The sequence below is a fragment of the Macaca thibetana genome, chromosome 16 (assembly GCF_024542745.1).
Source record: "Macaca thibetana thibetana isolate TM-01 chromosome 16, ASM2454274v1, whole genome shotgun sequence".
NCBI classification, from domain to species: Eukaryota; Metazoa; Chordata; class Mammalia; order Primates; family Cercopithecidae; genus Macaca; species Macaca thibetana.
The window spans coordinates 40009759-40032112 of record NC_065593.1 but is presented as its reverse complement, the minus strand read 5'-3'; the positions used below and the strand labels follow the sequence as shown (position 1 = coordinate 40032112).

General features: G+C 34.4%; 1 protein-coding gene across 11 annotated transcripts in view; it reads left to right on the top strand.

The window, feature by feature from the left end:
• Window positions 1-22354, top strand: part of STXBP4 (syntaxin binding protein 4) — a 206661-nt gene that overhangs the window by 87374 nt on the left and 96933 nt on the right. For 8 of the 11 annotated variants that reach the window (XR_007720369.1, XR_007720370.1, XR_007720371.1 and 5 more), the window contains one exon: window positions 17549-17725. Coding sequence is in view for 8 of the 11 variants with exons in the window: in XM_050764696.1 (XP_050620653.1) it covers window positions 17549-17725 (177 nt within the window). In the remaining 3 variants the exon portion in view is untranslated. Of the gene's footprint in view, window positions 1-7679; window positions 7811-10477; window positions 11213-17548; window positions 17726-20402; window positions 20524-22354 lie in introns of those variants that run through there. The other 3 variants (XM_050764698.1, XM_050764701.1, XM_050764700.1) reach the window with 3 other exon arrangements.

Sequence of the window (22354 nt, the reverse complement as noted above, 5' to 3'; positions counted from 1 at the left end):
GCGCCCGGCCAGTTGGGCCTACTTTTTGGAAATCACAGAATTTTGCCACTTTTCACCACTTCCATCAGTGGTCTAAGCCGCCATCAAGTCCCGCCCGTATTACTATTACAGCTTCCTACCAGATCAGCCTACTTTTACACTGCCTTACTCCCATACTGTCTAATCTGAACAAAGCAGCCAGAAATATTGTTTTAAAACTGCATGTAGAATTCTCCAGGACTTTCTGTCTCAGTCAAAATAAGCTGGAAATGCTGCAAGTAGAAACCTCCAAGTAATTGTTAAAGCCTATGAGGGCCTACATGACCTGCTGTCCTTTCCCCACCCTAACACTCCTTTTAAAGTACCTCAGCTCTTTCCACACTTCTCTCCTCCACCCCTCTACTCATTCTCCAGCTCATCTGGTCTCTTTGCACCATCATTCCTCTAACCCTTACTGTGTGTGGAGGAGTTTCTTTTAGTATAACTGATTACTATCTTACATCTTAAATAATTTACTTACATTTTGCTCTTTATCTATGTCCCCCATCTGAAGGGTAAGCTTCATGAAGACAGCTATCTTGGATTTGTTCTCTGATTTATCTTACAATAATAGCTGTTATTAGGTACTCAAACATTTGGTGAATGGATGAAGGGATAAATGAAGGATATACTTTAAGGTTAAACTGACAGCAAGTTGAGAAGTAACCAAAGATCAGATAAAAGGCTGTCGTAATAGTCTAGAACAGCAATGTCCCTTAGAAATATAATGAAAACCATGATATATTGCTATATTTTCTAACAGCCACATTTTTTTAAAAAAGTAAAAAGAAACAGGTAACATTAATTTTAATATGTTTTATTTAGTTGGGTTTATCTAAAATGTTACTTTAGCATGCAATAATATTTTAAAATTCATTATGAGATATTTTTACCTTTTTTTATACTGTATCTTTGAAATCTAGTGTTTTTTAAATTTAGAGCACATCTTAATTTTTACAGTGAATTTTCAGTGGAAATATTGGATCTCTGTTTAGATTTAATAAAATTTACGGTTGAAAAAGTGAATTCACGTACTCAAATTGTTCCAAACTTATTTTAAAAGTTTCTGATAACTGAACTGAACACCAAAAATCTTTTTTTCTTTAATATTTATATCCACACTAACAAAACTATTTTATTTTTTAAGAGGAATTTGTTTTTAAGCAAGATCTTTTCAAAGCTACGTCTGTTAAGTACCCTCACTAATTCTTGTCAGCTCAGTATTATTAGCATAAAATTCAAGCCTGGGAGATGGAGGCTGCAGTGGGCCATGATCATGCCGCTGCACTCCAGCCTGGGCAACAGAGGAAGAACCTGTCGCAAAAACAAACAAAAAAACTGGCCAACCCCAGTGGCTCATGCCTGTAATCTCAAAACTTTGGGAGGCCAAGGCAGGCAGATCGCTTGAGCCCAGGAGTTCATTCCAGCCTGGGCAACATGGAGAACCCCCAACTCTACAAAAAATATTAGCATCAAATTCAAGGAGTGTTACATATAATGAAAGCAACTCTAAATTTGGCAGTATGAAGAAAGCACACTTCAAAATTTTTTCAGTTTTCATAGCCAATTTATGTAACACTATCAATAATTGAGATCTACATATTACCTTATAGTAGAAAAATAGGTAAAATCATTATTTTTTATTTATATTACGAAAAGGTTCAATTTCACTATAAATTCTTATACTTATCTAGCTTCATAAACAAACTTTCCTTTTCCTTGTAGTTTGTAGTTTAACTCATTTACATGCACTGTGATATTAATGAGAAAATGTAAATCACACTGCCATTTTCTTTTGTCTGGTTACTGAATATTAGACGCACATTCCTTTTGTTTAAGAAAACCTTCAATTGGAGTTAAAAGTACAGAAAATCTTTGTAAATCTCTTTCATATCTCAGCCAAAAAGTATTGGCAAATAACATAGCATCAGAAAATGTATTGTCTTCCTTTTTTCTTTTAACAGTTTTATCAACTGCTGATGACTCATAGAATTTACGTGCATATACTAAACAGTGTTAGCAACTGTATGATGCTTGTCATAAAACCAGCTTAAGAAAACTGAGCACAAATATTTTCAATATGTATCATACAGTGGAATAAAACAATAAAGCAGCCTCTTTCTTCTTTGAAAATCAATGAATTCAAATTTTGTTGTTGTTTTTAATTTTACTTTGAGTTCTGGGGTACATGTGCAGAACGTGCAGGTTTATTACATAGGTATACATGTCCCATGGTGGTTTGCTGCACCTATCAACCCAACATCTAGGTTTTAAGCCTCACATGCTTTAGGTATTATCCTTATGCTCTCCCTCCCCTTGCTCCATCTCCTGACAGGCCCCAGTGTGTGATGTTCCCCTCCCTGTATACATGTGTTCTCATTGTTCAACTCTCACTAAAGAGTGAGAACATGCAGTATTTGGTTTTCTGTTCCTGTGTTAGTTTGCTGAGAATGATGGTTTCCAGCTTCATCCGTGTATCTGCAAAGGATATGAACTCTTTTCTTTTTTATGGCTGCATAGAATTCCATGGTGTATATATGCCACATTTTCTTTATCCAGTCTATCATTGATGGGCATTTGGGTTGGTTCCAAGTCTTTGCCATTGTGAACAGTGCCACAATAAACATACGTGTACATGTGTTTTTATAGCAGAATGATTTATAATCCTTTGGTTATATACCCAGTAAGAGGATTGCTGGGTCAAATGGCATTTCTGGTTCTAGATCCTTGAGGAATCACCACACTGTCTTCCACAATGGTTGAACTAATTTACATTCCCACCAACAGTGTAAAAGCATTCCTATTTCTCCACATCCTCTCCAGCATCCGTTGTTTCCTGATTTTTTTAATGATCGCCATTCTAACTGGCGTGAGATGGTATCTCATTGTGGTTTTGATTTGCGTTTCTCTGATGACCAATGATGATGAGGCTTTGTTCATGTTTGTTGGCCACATAAATGCCTTCTTTTGAGAAGTGTCTGTTCATATCCTTCACCCACTTGTTGATGGGATTCATAAATCTAAATTTTTGATGCAATATAGCTGGAGCCCCATTTATCATCATGAAAATTTGTTTTTTATTATCTACCTGAAAGTCTTTTTTGACAGATATAAAAGAGTTAAAGATATCTACACTGCAAGTTTGATTTTTTTAGGCTGCAAATCAACAACATTTTATAAGTTTGGACGCCCTTTGAGGCAGTACATGCCTGAAGTATGAATTTGGTAGTGTCTCTTGTAGGATATGGCCCACTGAAAGCTATTTTAATCAATTGATCATTGATATTCTTAGGAAGTTCTTATAGTTGATGGGCATTTGTTTTATTACTTAATTGAATGTCCTCCATTTTTTATAAAATATGTTTCCCAGTAGTTTTGTCATAACTGAAATTACTATCTCAATCTAAAAATGGTTTTCTTTTTTGTGCAAAAATTCTAGCCATTTTATAGTTACAAATGTTGGACATTTACTTCTGGTGACTAATTTTATTGATTTTTTTTACTGCTAATAGGAAACTTCTTATCAAATTCACCATTAATCTGCAAAAATGACTATTAATATTGCTCACTTTTTATATATTTCAGAATTATCTTATACAGTAGACACACTATTTGCAAATTGCAATTGCATTGTTCCAGTAATATTACTAGCTAATTTATCTCCATTTTATTCTACATCATAGTATGTCTTCACTTTTAATTTAAATTTAATTTTGTCCATAGTTATTTTATGGACAAATTTTTACTAAATAGAAAAAATAAAAAATAATTATAGCCTAATAAAAATAAGTATTTTAATTTAATTACTAATATGATTTACCTAGGTTTCATTGTAACTCATGCTGATTGCATAAAATATTCAGATAAACCTACTGTGTGTACATATTAGTTGTAAAAAAAGATTTATAATTAATTAATTTTTTGACACTGACCACATCAGTTATGCGTTTATGTATACTACTCAAATGACTCATGTGCCTGACACAGACATTACAGTTCAACAATAATATATTAAATCTTAAAAATAATATCTTAAATAAATATCTTAATATCTTAGTTGTGCCAAAACAATACAGTCTTATTTGTGAAAAAACTTACATTACTTGAGTTTTTAAACTTAAATACAAACTAATTAAAATTAAATTAAAAATTTAAAATTTAGTTCCTTAGTCAACTAGCTATATTTCAGGTGCTCAGTAGCCACATACAACTAGTGGCTACTGTGATTAGAAATACTGATGTAGAACTCTACATCCTTTCTACTCAGAGTGGTCAGCAACAGGAGAGCAATCAGGAACTTAGAAATGCAAAGTCTCAGGTCTCATTCCTGATCTATAGAATCAGACTCTGCACTTAATAAGTCTTCAGATGATTTGTTTGCACCTTAAAATTTGAGAAGCCCTTGTCCAGGCAATAGGCAATGGAGGATTTAACTGGGTAATCATAAATAGTAATATACCAAAAAGGTCTATGCAAAAGACACCATGAGGATAAAGTCAACCCGATATAACAGTGATAGAATGTGCAGTAATAAGGAGAGACAACAGTCAAGGATTTGTAATTTAGTGACTGAGAGGCTGTAATGATGCAATCAACAAAATAAGACAAATGAGATTGAGGTTAAAAATGTGTGAATTCAGAGTAGTACTTAGTGTATAGTTTCCAGTTTAAACAAAAATAATTAAAAATACATGTATACATCTGTGTATACAAACCTACATGCATACATACTGAAACACCATTCATTTCATAAACAAACACCATTAAAAAAAAGTAGACTACCCAAAATCAACCCTAAAAGTATCCAATTTTAAAATATGTTGGCCATGGGTACTATTCAGCTTTTCTTATGTATATAGATTGATATTACTTTGTTAAAAGGATTTTGATGATACAGACCTATTGTTAATGAAAGAGTACCTATGCTTTAGTGAAAATACCTTTCCATTTTTCCAAAGATTGATTTCTTTTTTCACAATAAATGAGTCTTTAAAAATTACAGAGTGTGTATAACTCTTCTCTTAAAAATTTTTGAAAACTAGAAACTTAAATTGTATGAAATTTGGCAGTTTCTTTCCTTTGATATCCTTCTGAAGATCTTTACACCAAGCTAGTACAGTACTAATGATCATCCCATGTGAATTCCTTAAACATGTAGATAACCTAATTATTAAAACAGGATGTGAAGGGCTCATTTTTCACTGGAAGGATCACCTTCATTGTTTTATTCAATCAGGGATAGCTACCAGAATACCTACTGTTTTGAAAAGAATTAGCTGTACTGTTCTCTAAAACTCAAGTTTTTTTTTTTTTTTTTTTTTGAGTTTTTATGTCTTACAGAATAACCGAACTTAAGTTTAAAATCATGAGCACAATTTCCCATGAAATTGTTGTTATTTTTTCTTCAAGTTCTAACAATTTTTAACAGGCATGGGCCACTCTTTTAGCAACTTCCTTTGATCAACAGCTTTCTAAAGCCTACTCTCACACTTACATTGTTTTTAAAGTTTCTTTCAGCATAGTATTATGACCTAAGGCAGCAATGAATTGGTGAACAGTCCAAAGCCAAAATATTTAGCTTGTCTCAACCAGTCTTTGCCCTAAAGAAACGTGGGATCTTAAGCATTTGGCAAATTCTCTAGGTTCAGATAAGCCCAGTTGTAGTTGGCCTCACCTGTGTAAAGGTTGGGTTCAGTTCTTGAGGAGAGCGTGAAGTCCTGAGGCAGAAATGTAAGGTCAAATCAAGACAGGATTCTCTGTGGACAATTGAGGTTGAACATGAATCAAGTAACAGCTAGTGCAGCTGACGTGAGCTATCTTAGTTTTCAGATGAAGCAACAAATTAAATATATCTTTAAAAGGAACAACAATAATAAGTGATTCCTAAAGTACTTTTCACATTTTCACACTTTTAAAGATTGTTTGTGTATTTATTTAAAAAGCAGTAAAGCCTCTAATTTTTAGAATTGATATGATTTCTCACTCTTTTTTCTCTTTAGTGATCTAAATTTTTACTAGCTTTTCATATAGCACTAGTAGGTGTTTTAAGATGCTATCTCATCTTCAGAGGGAAAAAGAAGAAAAATACATATATTTGTCAGTCTTTTCTGTTCTAAAAGCATGCTGTAGTAAAATGTTCCTGTTTCCATTTCAGATAGTCACTGTGGCCTCAGAATGTCAACTTTTATTTTCTATCAAAAACCCTCTTTACACAGATCCTTTATGCTATTCTTTTATAACCACAGCCACATCCTACCTGCTCCCCTAACACCTGGCAAACACTAATCTATTCTATATCTCCATACTGTTGTCATTTCAAGAATATTGTATAAATGAAATCATACAGTATATTATTTTTTGGGATTGATTCTTTTTACTTAGCAATAATTCCCTTGGGATTCATCTAGATTCTAGGTTGTTCCTTTTTATTGATGAGTGCATTTAAAACTAGTTAAATCTAAATAAAGTTGGTGGATTGTATCCATGTCAGTTTCCTAGGTGTGATAGTCTATTACAGTCATGCAAGATGTAACTGCTGGGGGAGATTGGATAAAGAGTACATTCTCCTATACATGCCTGTAATCCCAACACTTTAGGAGGCCAAAGCAGGAGGATTGCTTGAGACCAGGAGGTCAAGATCAGCCTGAGCAACAAATCATGACTCCATCTCTACAATTATCTTAAAAGGCTTTTTTTTTTTTTTTTTTTAATATATACTTTAAGTTCTGGGATGCATGTGCAGAAGGTGCAGGTTAGTTACATAGGTATACACGTGCCATGGTGCTTTGCTGCACCCATCAACCCTTCATCTACGTTAGGTATTTCTCCTAATGCTATCCCTCCCCTTGCCCTCGATCCCCAGACAGGCCCCAGTGTGTGATGTTCCCCTTTCTGTGTTCATGTGTTCTCATTGTTCAATTCCCATTTATAAGTGAGAACATACAGTGTTTGGTTTTCTGTTCCTGTGTTAGTTTGCTGAGAATGATGGTTTCCAGCTTCATCCATGTCCCTTCAAAGGACACGCACTCTTCCTTTTTTATGGCAGCATAGTATTCCCTGGTGTATATTTGCCACATTTTCTTTATCCAGTCTATCATTGATGGGCATTTGGGTTGGTTCCAAGTCTTTGCTATTGTGAATAGTGCTGCAGTAAACATATGTGTGCATGTGTCTTTATAGTAGAATGATATATAATCCTTTAGGTATATAACCAGTAATGAGATTGCTGGGTCAAATGGTATTTCTGGTTCTAGATCCTTGAGAAATCTCCACACTGTCTTCCACAATGGTTGAACTAATTTACATTCCCACCAACAGGGTAAAAGCATTCCTATTTCTCCACATCCTCTCCAGCATCTGTTGTTTCCTGACTTTTTAATGATCGCCATTCTAACTGGCGTGAGATGGTATCTCATTGTGGTTTTGATTTGCATTTCTCTAATGACCAATGATGATGAGCTTTGATTGGTGTACCTGGAAGTTGGAAAAGGCTTTTTAAAAAGATTTTTAAAAATCTCTTTGAGAAAAGAAGTTATAAAGCTCTTATAGTGATAGACAGCAATCTGGTTGAAGAAACTCATTAAACAAACTTAATTGGATTTTTTTTACACTAATTCCTTTTTTGTGATTCAGAAAGTGACTCCTGTATTCTCCACCATTAGACTCTGCCCAAGAAACTGCCTAAGGTGAAGACAGTGAGCTTGGAGAAGGAACACCAGCACATAGCTTTTGGACAGCCCAGCTGGCATTCCTGTTTGCACAGATACCAACTGTACCTAGTGATTCATTAGAGGTGAATGTAGCCTTCTAAGCAAGCATTGGCAAACAAAAGTGTCTATTTCAAAATTATCATTTCCAAATAGTTGTTGGTCTTTTTAATTGTAGAAAAGATCTTACCATCTTAATGATTCTAAGATAAATTTTATTATCCTATTTATAATATGGAACCCAATTTAGAATCACAGAATTTTCAATGTTGGAAGATTCTGCAGTTCTTCATAGGAACCTTCCAGTTCATTTGATTATTGCCTACGGTAGGTTGGCCTATTTAGAACTGATGCTGTTAAAGTTCTAGGTTCCATACTGTGAGTCACTTATTTTCTGGCTATTTAGGGATCACATGTCATACTTTATCATCAATTGTTTCACACAGCCCTGTAGTAACTTATAAGGGAGACTTGGTAAGAGAATTTAAGAAACATTTTTAAATGCATGCTTTATATGGAGTCATTGTGAATGCTAAACATACAGTTCTACAAGGAGCTCTCAATCTAGTAAGGAAAAATAAAAATAGAGCCAAATCATCACTTTCTAGAAAGCATTTCATAATAGGTGCCCTGTGGCTGGTGAGTTGTTAGAGGCATATCTATATAGAAAAGTAGGCATTAGTCCCCATAATTTGCTTTACTAGAAACAAACAAATACGCATCACTAAAATTCCATTATTCAGTTGCTAAGAACATCTTTGAGAGTATATTTTAAACAACGACTTAGAAGCTGAACATTTTGCATTTCTTAATGTTAGAGCAATATAAATTAATTTGGCTGACAAACTAGTAAATTTTACCCAAGGAGGAAGTAGTGATAAGGCAGTTGATACTGTAAAACTCTTATCTTGGCAGTTTACTATGTGAGAAACACTTTCTGTCCCTTACTTCAGTATGGGACTCATGACATTGTGTTAAATGATTTATTCACAAGCTATTTTAGAGTTAAAAACAAGACTTCTCTAGTCATGCCTAATCCCACATAAATAAATCACTCTGTTTGAAAATATTACTTTGATTAACTGTCATCCATATTAGATATCAAAGATTGTCTGTAACCATGGATTTGAAATTAAATTGTGAACTTCATCACAGTTCTTCAGTATTGAAGGCAGCTGATTTCCTAATGTGGTTGCTAGTGGTATTCTGCTGCCCCTGCCACGTGCCCTTTATCTTGTCTGTGTCCCCTTCCCACCACTGCTTTTTCCTCTTTCCTCCTCTCATATTCTTAATCACTGTTTTTCCCCTTTCACTACTGTAATTATAAGATCTCTTTACGCTGTAGTTATTAACCCTATTTCTGCCAATTCTGGGGCACATATTTCCCTCTGTCTACAAATTGCCTTTCTAATGTTTGTTTGTTTGTTAGAGATGGAGTCTTGCTGTGTCGCCCAGACTGGAGTGCAGTGGCATGATCTTGGCTCACTGCAACCTCCAGCTCCTGGGTTCAAGCGTTTCTCCTGCCTCAGCCTCCTGAGTAACTGGGATTACAGGCACACACCACCATGCCTGGCTAATTTTTGTACTTTTAGTAGAGACAGGGTTTCACCATGTTGGTCAGGCTGGTCTCGAACTCCTGACCTTGTGATCCACCCGCGTCAGCCTCCCAAAGTGCTGGGATTACAGTCTAATTTTTTTTTTGAAGTTTTTAAACATAAGTGTTTTTGTGTTGTCAAACCTTTGCCTTTATGATTTTTCCTTTTTTATAACTTTAAGTTCATTCCTAGCCATATTTCAGATATATATTTACGCACATCCCTGTAATATCTTTAATTCATCTAAGAAATTATTTTGTTAGACATATGGTATGAGATGAGGGTCTACACTTTACACTGTTTTTCCAAATAGTTGTCGCAACCACTTTTGTTTTGTGTTATCACCATTGTCATAGATTAAATTCTTACATAATATAGGGTCTGTGTGGGGCTATCTGGTCTTTCTAGTTGCTTCTTCAATACATATTTATTAGGTAAATGACTGTTTTATCTAACTCCTCTTTGGCCATTACCAACTATTGCTGCTTTATGAAAGCCTTAAATTCTTGGGCCGTGTTTCCTCTTGTTTCTTTCTTTATTTCTTGTAGTTTCAAAATTTGCTTACCAGTTTTCACTGATTTATTCATCGACATCAACTTAAGAATCTTTTTATTTAGCTCTTGTTATGTCTAGCTTTGAATTTAGAATTCTTGGTCAAGTTCCTCCAAAACAAAATTTGATGAAATTTTGATTCCAATTTAATTAAATCTCTAAAGGTTAATTTGGAAGGAATATTTTTATGTTTTAAAGACCAGATCTCCCTTAAATCCCAAATTTCAGATGAATTCTAATGTTTAATACCCCAAAAGTTGCTTTTGAACTGTACCATTTTTCAATGAAAAGAGTTTAATCTTCAATTATGAAAGGAAATTTCCAATACTATAAATTTTCCCTTTTGTGTAACCAGAATTGGAGAATTAGGAAAGTTTTTTGTTGTTGTTGTTGTTGTTTTCTTTGTCAGTCTTCATTAAACCAGAAAATACTTGTTCAGGGTTAAATATATTTTTCAAAGAGGGTTATAACTGATATTTATATAGTGAACAATTTTCATATGATAAAATTTATCAATTAGTTGTATTTTTATATCTGTCCTTGATTAGGGACTTCTGTTTATAAAGGAGATTGAAAATTGTTTCTTTGATTTTCTTTGATGGTCAGAGGCAGAAATCAATGTTGCACCTTTTGGAGAGTGAGGCAGCTGCAGGTAAAAAAAGTTGAAAGCTCTTGGGAGGGTTAATTAGAGCTAATTATAATCTCATTGACCTGCTTTTCTTCCAAAAGCTTAACCTATCTTTCTTTGCAAAATGAGGATGGATTTTACTTTATCATACAAAATAAAGAAAATCTTTGTTTCTTGAAGTTCTAGATATCCGTCATTATTACACACTTTAAAAATAAGTGTTGCTACCTAAATTGTGGAATCAAGGATTAGGTAAGGTTGAAAAAGACCTTCAAGATTATTTAGTCTTAGAGAACATGCACTGTACTTCTCATGATGGAAAATTGTGTGGTTTTTTTTTTTTGTTTGTTTGTTTGTTTGTTTTGAGACAGAGTCTCTCTCTGTCACCCAGGCTAGAGTGCAGTGGTGTGATCTCAACTCACTGCAACCTCCACCTCTCAAATTCAAGAAATTCTCCTGCCTCAGCCTCCCAAGTAGCCGAGATTACAGGGTCCTGCCACCATACCCATCTAATTTTTGTATTTTTAGTAGACATGAGGTTTCACCGTATTAGCTATGCTGACCTCAAATTCCTGACCTCAGGTGATTCACCTGCCTTGGTCTTTCAAAGTGCTGGGATTACAGATGTAAACCACTTCGCCTAGCCGAAAATTGTAATTTTTAAGGAATATAAACTAATGTTCATAATTTTAAAATCGTATATATTTAATGAAAACAAGAAATAAAATTGACAAGTATAATTGTCATTTTTAGCATTGGTATTTTCTTCATTCCACTTAGTCTTATTTGCTTGATAAATACTGTAAAAAGATTTTTTAAAATTTATATAAAAAGAATATAATGCAGCCAGGCATGGTGGCTCACACCTGTAATCCCATCACTTTCGGAGGCCGAGGCAGGCAAATGTCTTGAGGTCACCTTGAACCTGGGAGGTGGAGGTTGCAGTGAATCGAGATCACACCACTGCACTCCAGCCTGGGCAACAGAGTGAGACTGTCTCAAAAAAAAGAGTATAATGAAATAATTTGCCTGTTATTATATGGTGTTTCTCAAAGCATGGTTTATGATTATTATTTTAATTGTTAAATGAAATGTAATTCTAATATTCCCATAAATCTGAACCCTTTTTTGAAGAAATTTCCTATGAAAGCTTCTTGCCTCGTAAAGTTCCTTAAGGCAGTTTTTTTATATGAAAAATGAAATAGTCATTTTCATGGCTTGTCAACTCAGTTATATCTCATTTTATGTTAAGTAGAGCACCTGCTCATATTAGATAGGGTTTTTACTCTCAGACAGATTGTGTTCTAATTTGGGCAGTCAAGACCCTTTGATTTTAGAAAGTTGGGTAATAAAGCATTTTAATGACAGTTCAAGATAGCAGTAAGAGTACTAAATATATGATTAATTACAGATGAAAAATATAAAAGATTAAAAAGGAGAGAAAGATCATTTATACAAAAGTAAACTGGAAAAAACAGATAAGGTGAAATATAAGAAAGATTTTGAAGGACAAGTAACACCTAGATGATGGAAAAAGGTGAAAAGTGTATATACCTAGAGGATTAATGTGACCCAAAGTGTCTTGGAAGTGGAAAAATTTCATCTGGTAAATGTGGTAAGTTAATGTACTTGGATATGGGAATCATCTGAGAGTTAAGTGGACTAAAGCTAGTAAGTGGGTTGATTTGGATTAGGTAGTAGAGAACTTTGAAGAATGAAGAATGAGGATATATTTTATCATGTACCATGTTCTTAGGTTTGTTACCTAAGGTGGTACTTCAGCAATATTTTGAGGAAATCAGTCTTTCAGAAGTATGCAGAATACATTACAGTAAAGAACACAATAGGCAGGGTGATCACATATGTGATTTTCATAGTACCCAAGCGTGAGGTGATAAAGACATAAATCAGTAATACAGTGTTTAGAATGGAAATTAAGCAATGGCTGCAAATTACATTATAAATGAAGACTTCGCAGTGGTTAATTACCGGTTAGGTAAGGAGGAGGAGGAGTTGGCTAGATGAATCATGAAGGGGGAGTGAGGAAAGAGAAAAGAAAGCATATGTCAGAGGTTTATTAAAAAGTTCTACGAATTCATATTCTCCCCCATACACATTCATGCCTGAGGAGTGATTTATACCTTCATTTGTCAATATCTGCAAAGCATTTTGGGATTATCCATTGATAGGTATATTATATATATTTTAACAAATCAGACTCATAAGTTAAGGAAGCTAGATATAACTTACTTTTAAGCATTTTAATTCAATAGCCCTTTTCCTGCAGTAACCCTTAATCTTTATCACAAGCTGTAATAGTACCAAGACCAAGAAGGGCTTTCCAAAGAGTGGATGTAGGAAGCTGATAAGAGAAGTATTCTTTAGGGCTTGGCAGCATAGGTTACATTGCACAAAAACAATTTCTCTTTGCAGTCACATTTTTCTCCTGTCACCTATTGACGTTTTGAAAGATTTACTGATGAACTTAAAAATTGCAGAACTTTTAAAGTTGGTGATGTGAATGTGTTAGCCTAATTACAGATGGGCCACTGCAATTAATGCTTTTTCCGTCTACTGTAGGGAGCCATTCATTACAACTCGTAACTAGAGGAAAGGGCTTTGCATGATTGTTGCTAACATTAAAAAATACGTATGCAAATTGTGTTTCCAAACAACTCTCCAAAGTTCAAGAGCTGGTGTTACTAATTGAGTGCCTCAGGAAAACCCTTAATAAATTATTTTGTCTAGCTCTCTGATCACACAGGTGATTATGTATATTTTTTTCAAGGTGAGAAAGAGGAAAAGGAAAAAATTGTGCCAAGAACTACAGTAGTTTCTTCAATTCTTTTGTGAGAGTAGTTTTGAACTAATAAAATAGGTGTGATTTCCCATTATAAAAATGAGCAACTGAGTCTTAGAAAATTACACAGCCAGAAAATTTTTATAAAGTAAGATTCTGATCTGAGATTCTAACCTAGTTATGTCCTATCCAAAGCCCATGCTTTTTCATTCTAGATCATGTTACCTTGTGGGGGAAAAGTGCTGTATGTGGAAAAACACATAGCATATTTATTGTCCTGTGTGTGAGCTGTTACTGTGCTTTGTCCCAACAAAAGTCCAAAGTATTGGTAGCCTACAAAGATTTTCATTAGTTCAGATAACGTTTTCAAAAAAGACTTCGAGCTGATTTTCTTTAAAGGTTCATTATGTAATCGTGAGGCAGAAAAACCTCATTTTATCAAGGGACAGTGTAAGTTGAAGACATTTCCTCAGTGTTGCCAAAATAAAAAATAAAAAAAGCTAGAGATTTTACTTCATAATTCGGGATTCCCTTCTAGTACATTTGCTCACACTGCTTAGTATTAAAAAGCATAATGCTTTTGTGGATTTTCTGACTTACTACTATATCTTCGTTTTTCTTTTATCATCTAACCTGCTAAATTGAATTAAACTCTATCTAGTATATAGTAAATCAGTAAATAGACTACAGCATTTTCCCTGATAGGATTTCAGTCTCATGGTGAGGTACCAGGAAAATTCTGGCTCAATTGTTACTGACATAGGAGGCTGTACAGTTATTTATTAGAAGACAGCCTGGGAGGAAAAGAGAAAATGGATTTATGTGATCTTGTATTGCTAAATACAGCACACTGCTGTTATCTTTTCTTTACTGCTTCCTCTGAAAGTCATCATTTCAATGCACTAATCTTTTAAACAGCCATTCAGTGGTAACTGGGCTAGAACTTTGCTAAGGGGTCACATTCACCAACCTGACAGTTATATATTTACAAAAGAAATAGCATGAATTTATTCAGCATCAAAACCTCTGCATCTTTTACCACCCAACTACATTTCACACTGTATTACCATCAGTGCACAATAATGGCTATATAAATTCCATCCAGATTCTTCATTTAATTAACTAGCATTCTTTGAACAAAAATAAAAGTGCTGTTTTTATAGAGGAATAAAAGCTGCATGAAGTGAGTGTGAAGAAGACAAATCATCAAATTAGTTATTCTTCATTGCAGCTATGGAGAATTTTCTGCCCTTCCTCTTTCTCTTTAGAGGCTTTTTTTTTTTTTTTTTTTTTTTTAGCTTGATTGAATGAAAAATGGAGAGTGAAGCAGCTTCAAATACACCTATTATAATGACCACATCATAAGCTCAGCCAGGACTGGGCACTGATAATATTGTCATCTAAAAGTGATTTTTAAAAAATATTTTCTGTAGTAGGCAGGGTAGTACAGCATAGTAGCCAAGAACGTGAACTTTATAACTAGACTGCCAAATCTTAGCTCTGTCACTTATTAGGTTTGTGATTCTGAGTTAGTTACTTAACTTTCCTGTGCATCAATGTCCTGTCTATAAAATGCAGATAATAATAGGAGGATAATAATAGACACATCCATGGCAGTGTGTGGATAAACTGAGATGATGGATGTAAAACATTGAGAATAGTACTGGCACATAGCCAGCCATTACCTCCTGTATGCACGGCAGCAGTCTGGTGTGAAGTTGATCCAGCTGTGTCACTAGAGACTCTCTTGATCATCTGAATGAAATTGACTGATGTGGTAGACTAGGTTAATGTACCTATCTTTTCCAGATATTTCTTTCCAAAAGTATTCTTTTATTATAAAACAATTACTTTCAGATACAAGGAAATAAAGTTCTTTGAGTCAAGGGCATAGAAGGCAATCGGTTGACCACATCTCTCCATCTGGCACCCTGCTGCCAAATTTAGCTTTCTAAAGCACTGTTTTCTCATATCATTTTCTGCTCAGAAACCTTCAAGTCTTCTTCAGACTCAAGCTCCTTTCCCGTCATGCCTGCCATTTCTATCAGAGCCTGACTCCCTCCCTTGGCACGACCTTTTTTTGTCCATTACTCCCCTATGGCAAGTCTCTACTCCAATCATAATTGATCTAGTATTGTTTCCCAGTGTGACACATTTCTGCTTGTCTCTCTTCCTTTGTTCACATGGTTCTCTTTTGTAACATCCTCTTTTATTCATCCATTTATCTAAGTCATACCTGATATTCTAAGTTGAGACAGAAAAGGAGAGGTTATCTTTTACCCTTTTGTATTTTTGTCATAAACATATTTGCTGCATGCAGTGGCTGCTAAATAAATGCTATTGATGAACTATCCTATTGGCTTTACCTTCAAACTATATTTAGAATCTAACTGCTTCACACCAACTCCACCACTATCACCCTTATAGAAGCTACAGTTAATTTTTTGCCTGTCTCCTTTTTCTTCTCCCTGCTTCCAGCCTTGCCCACCATCTACAGTCTATTCTCAACACAGCAGCAAAAGTAACATTTTTAAAATTTAAGTCAGATCACATTGATTCTCTGCTCAAAACCCTCCAATCATTTCCTGTCTCACCCTGAGTAAAACGAAAGTCCTTGCAATGGCCTACAAATTCTCTTAGCCTCTGCCACTTCACTCTACCTCCATCCTTATATTCACTCTTGTTACCACTCTGCCCTCATGTCTTACTACTCCCCTCTTCCTGGACCCTACCACTCCTACCTCTGCTACACTGGCTTCCTTGCTGTTCTCTGGAAGATGTAAAGCACAACTCCATCTCAGGGCCTTCATGAAAACTGTTCCCTCTTCCTAGAAAGCTTCTCCTTGGGAAATCCTGACTCCATTCTTCCTGCAGGTCTCTGGTCAGTTATCTTCTCAATGAGACATTTACGTCTCATCCCTGATTTACTGCCTGTCTCCCCAAACTTAGAGTGTAAATTCCAAAGAGCAAGAGGGAAGGCTTTTTGTCTATATTGTTTAGTGTCTACCCCCAGTACCTGAAACAGAACCTGACACATAGTAAATACTTAATAAATCAGTATTGAATGTATGAATGAAAAACTGACCCTTAAGAATATGCCAGCGTTCCTAACCCTCCCAGCACTTCAAATGTATTTAGGCTCAAACAAAAGCAAATGTCCCTTAACAGCTCTGAAAAAATTAAAATAGCCATAGTTTAATATTAGCCATGGCAATTGGAGCAGAAAGTTCTATCGCAGAGAAAAGAGATTTCTGCATCAAGTAAATAAAAAGAAATGGTTTACAGTATAAGAAGTGCCATATTAAATTATATTGGTATCCTGGGGGACTTTCTTTGACCCAGTCCCAAAGTACATTTTTTTCCCTCCAACTACATTTTGAGAGAGCAAGTGGTTTTGGCTACCCTATCCTCTTCCTAAGGTGGAGGGTATAGCTGTATGAGGAGTTTTTGTTTTTTCATTTAGAAGCAGAGTAAAACAGTAGAAAGACAGCATTAATGATGCAGTCAGGCAGACCTAGTTTCAGATTCTGGCTGTGTGTGCTTGAACAGGTCATATAACTTCTCTGAGTCTGTTTGCTTGTGTATGAAATGTTTTTTGGTAATGTCTTTCTCTCAATATTGTTTTAAAGATTAAGTAAGAAAAGACATGTGAAGCACCTGGGACATAACATGTGTTTAATAAATGTCTTGTGAGCATTGCATTCAACAACACAATTATGTACTTTACTACTAAATGCTACCTTTTGACTTAAACCGAAAGTGAGAAGTAGTAGATAGATTGATGTCCCTGAGATAACTTTGGCCTCCGGAACTTGGTCCATGGAGAAGCCCCATAACACTACTACAAATCTCTCCGCAGCATCTGATGACACTACAAGAGCCTTTTTAGAACATGAGTCCTACCACCTACTTGAGTTTTGTTGTAGCCTACTCTTTTTATCTTTTGAGCCCATTCTTATTCTTCTGTTTTCCATTTTCAACTCTTCTACATCCTTTATTTTCAAAATGTTATGCTAGGTATATGAAGTCAAGAGTTTCCATACTGAAATCAACAAAGGAAAAAGTAAGATCAGGCAACTACCTCATATAATAAAATAACATAACTATTAATTTTCAAATTAAAAAATAAAAAAAATATGTATATTGACTTTGTGGAATTGTAACTTCCAGAGCAGGGAAAATATTTTGTGTAAACCTCGGAAGTATTTCTTACATATTTTTTAAATGACATTAATTTTGAAATCTTTAGGAAGCAAAAGCTGTAGTTGAAGAAACAAGAGCCCTGCGTAGTCGGATTCATCTTGCTGAAGCTGCGCAGAGACAGGCACATGGAATGGAAATGGACTATGAAGAAGTGATCCGTCTGTTAGAGGCCAAGATTACAGAGTTAAAGGCTCAGCTTGCTGATTATTCTGACCAAAATAAAGTAAGCAAAGCAGTCATCTCTTCCAGTTACCATGGTTTCCTTGCCGTTGTCATGTATCCTGTTTTCATTTTCTTTTCATCTGCTCTTCTAAACTAGGTCAATGTTTGTCTTCTATTATTCAATGATAGGATGCTGTGTCCTGATGGGGGTAATGTAAAGGTCTTGAGCCTTCCTTTATCCAGATGGCTTTGGGATGGAAAAGCATGTGCCCCAAATTTATTTAGGTCATCGGTCAACATTGTTCAATTCAGGTATTAAGTCCTGGAACTCTTTAACATTTAGTTGATTACACTGGTTTTTTTCTTTTGTTTCTAAACTTGCTAATTTATTTTATGGGAATGGGAGGAGGGGAGTCTAGGAATGGGTATGCTCTTTGATTAGAGCATTCAAGGAAGCATAAAAGTGAAAGAATGTTTGCCTAATGCCTAGATAATTAATGGGAAGAAACTGAGTTTGAATTTTTTTTAATGTACAGTGTACTAAAATAGTTTCCAATAGATGATTTTCCAATTTCAATAGCAAAATACTGAATTTTTTTCAGAAGCCAGTGTGAACTTTTTGTTGTTGTTGTTGTTGACACAGAGTTTTGCTCTTGTCACCCAGGCTGGAGTGCAATGGCGTGGTCTCGGCTCACTGCAACCTCCGCCTCCCAGGTTCAAGTGATTCTGCTGCCTCAACCTCCCAAGTAGCTGGGGTTACAGACACCCACCACCACACCCAGCTATTTTTTTGTGTGTTTTTGTAGAGACAGGGATTCACCGTCTTGGCCAGGCTGGTCTGCCCTCCTGACCTCAGGTGATCCACCCACCTCGGCCTTCCAAAGTGCTGGGATTACAGGCATGAGCCACCGCGCCTGGACAGTGCAAAGTTTTTTATGCAATTTTTTTTACGTAATACATACTATATTCAGTGAAGAGGCTTCAAAAAACTATAATAGTCATATATATTTTTACTTTACTGAATTAAGGTAGAAAATCGAATAAATTGAAATAAATATTCATACATTTGTTCACTTATAAACATAACTGGTTATTTATATCTCGAATCCAATCAGTTTCTAAGAGAACATAAAGCAAATCTGAATAATTTATGACTATTTATTTAAACATTAAAAGGTTAAATACTTTAAATATACCACATGAAAATGAAACTGGTGTTAGAAATGCAAACTACCAAAGAAAATTTGAAATCTGTTAAAAGTCAGTAGACTATTTCTCACATCTGTTCACTTAAACCAATTCCACAAGAAGGCTGAAGTTCCCATCACCCTTTGATAATACCACAAGGCCAAGAGGAAAACATTTAGTTGACAAAGCAGCAATATTTAGGAATATTACATATTTGTTATTTGTGACCTAGTATTTACATTCTGAAAATAGATATGTGATTATGTTATGTAGCTTTAGCCTGAGTATGAAAATACTTTGAGATTTATCACAATATCAAAAGTATTATTTATTACGGTTACTCTTGAAGTGAAAAATCAAGAGTGTTTAATATTTTAATTTTAAATAATATAACTTTCAAGAAAGTTCACATGAAATTATTCATTGTTTTTTGTTTTTTTTTTAAGCTTGGGTTATTTGTAATCTCTTCCAGCTCTTAACTGAGAAACATTTTTGTCCTAAGTTGCCTGGTAATATAATTAATTCAGTTTTTCTCTCTTTTATCATAATCGGGTTCTCATGCCATTTCTCTTAACAAGACTCTAAGCCAGTAACCTGTCTCTGAAAACAGTCTTTAAAAAGTCCCTTTAAAGAGCTATTAATATGAGCATCTCAACATTCAACATTTTCTAAACCCAGTATCAGTGGAAAAAAAGAAGGAAACTTTTTTTTTTTTTTTTTGAATCGTGAGATTGCTTAAAGAGACATTGACCAAGATATTACAGAATTAAGATTCAAGTGTCTATTTGTAGGATAACAGATTCTTTTTGTAACAATACTTTTATTTTTCATTATAACTTTTTCTTTATGTTATTTATTTATTTATTTACCTTTTGGAGTTTTTATTCACCTTCAACGTAAGAAATAAAACATTACTAGTACCTTTGAAGACCCACAGTGTTTCTTTCCAGTTGCATCTCCCACCCTTTCCCTCAGAGAGAACCACTTTCTTGGATTTATTGTTAACCATTTTCTTGAAAATTTTAGTACTTGTGTATATATTCCTTAACAATATGTTGTTTAGTTTTACCTGTTTATCAACTTTATATAAGTAGAAATATACTCTATGTATGATTCTGACCTGCTTTTCTTCACTCAACATTTTGTTTTTGCATTTCATCTCTTTGAAGTTTTTAGCTAGTTCATGTCTTCTCATTGTTTCTTTGTACTCTATTGTGTGGATATACTACAGTGTAATTATCCATTCTGCATTTGATGGACAGTGCAATTGTTTCTGTTCTCTTCTGTTATAAATGGTGCTAAGAACATTTTAGTACATGTATCCTGCTCCACATGTGTAATAGTTACCTGCTAGGAATAGAATTGCTAAGTTGAATAATTGTAAGTTTGGCTTTACTAGGTAATGCCTACTTATGCTTCAAAGTATTTGAACTAATTTGTACTCCCACCAGTAATGAATAAGAATTATTGTTTACCCCACATGCTTGCTAATGCTTTGTTTTATTTTACTTTTATCAATCTGGTAGTTATAATACGTGTTGTCATTATAGTTTAATTTGAATCTCCCTGGTTACTAATGGCTTTGAGACAGTGATATGCTGGGACCAACTGACACTAGCTCATGAGAGCTGATTGCATGCATCTCTTCTCAACTCCATGTACAGTGATATCAGGTTGGTAGCTTGAAATCAGCCATAATGGGGTTATTTCTACCCATTAATGTTATAAACCAAGGTTTCCTCCTCCCTGGTAGCCAGTTGAGCATATATTTATCTCTTTATTAGGCATTTGTGTTTCTTCGTGAAATGCTTCTTCATATCTTTTGACCCTTTTTCCCGTGGATTAGTTATCTTTTTCATATAGATGTGTAGTGATTCTTCTGGTTACTAATCCTTTGTTAAATTATATGTTATGAAAATATTCTTCCAAATTTCTAGCTTGCCTTTTCACTGTATGGTAAAATGGACAGGAGTTTTTAATTTTCGTGTAGACTAACTTAAAATCTTTACCCTCATGTGTCTTTTTAGAAGTCCTTCCATTTTCAAGGATATAAAGATATTCTTTTATATGTGCCTCTAAAAGTTTTAAATTTTGATCCTTCTGTAATTGGTTTTGTGGCAGTGTATGAGGTGAGGATCCATTTCATTCTTTGTTTATTCAAAATGAATAACTATGTCATCACCATGTTTAAAAAGCCCCTTCTTTCCTAGGTGATCTACAAAATAATCTCAGTCATATATCAAGATTTCATATGTGTATGAATCTGAGGTTCTCTATTCTCTTTTGTTGGTCAATGTATATTCCTCTGTGAATAACACATGGTGTTGCTTACTGTATCTTTTACAGTAAGTCTTGATATCTGATCATCCTGCCTAATTCTTTTTCTTCAGAAATGTGTTGGTTACATGACCCTTTGATTTTTTATTATCTATTTTAGATTCAGCTTATCAATTCCATCAAAAGAAAAAAACGTATCGGAATTTTCACTGACAATGTATTAAATATGTAGATTAAATTGGGAAGAATTTACATATTTATGATTTTCTTTATTTATGAACACCACTGAGGCACAGAAAGGTTACTTTCATTGTGACCAGATAATCTAGTTTATAGAATAATAACTGTTCGAAATTTGTTGACATTTGCCTCATGGCTTACCTTGGAGTCTGTTTACAAATGTTCAAAGAAAGCTTGAAAAGTCTGTTTACAAATGTTCAAAGAAAGCTTGAAAATAATTCTGAACTTGTTGGATGCTGTTCTTCTATATAATCCACTAAATCAGGGTCATTAATTGTGGGGTTCAGTTCTTCTCTGTTCATATTAATTTGTCTGCTACAGCCATCATTTACTCATAAAAGTGTGGCAAAATCTCCCTTTTGGCTTCTCTTTTTAAAATTGTTTTGTATATACTTTGAAGTAATGTTTTTAGGTGCATACAAGCTTGGAATTGTGTTATAATTCTTTTATGAAAATGTCATGACTCTTCAATCTAGTAATCCTCTCTACCCCTTAATGCTTATTTTTGATTGATAATAAATAGTAACACCAGCTTTCTTTTAGTTGGTATTTGTCTAAATACCATACATTTACTTTCAACTTTTCAATACATTTTAATTGTATCTATAGTAAATAACATGTAGCTGGATTTTTTTCCCATCTTACTAATTTTTGACCTTTAATTGGAAAGACCTTCCTATCTACACTTTTTTATTTGCTCATGCACTTGGCCTGATTTCTGCCCTCTTATTTTGTACATTTTATTTTCCCCATGTGCTCTAGTTTGTAATTTCCTGCCTTTTCTAATTTTTTTTATTGGTTCAGATTTCTCCTATGTCACCTTGCCCCATTACATTCATTCCTCTCTGTTGTTTTCGAAGTTACACATTCTGTTTCTAATTTTTAATGATTATCCTAGAAATTTTAACATTCTAATTTAACTTCAATTATAAAATTAATCAGTACCTTTTTTCTCTTCTTCTAAATATTACAAGCACTTTAGAAC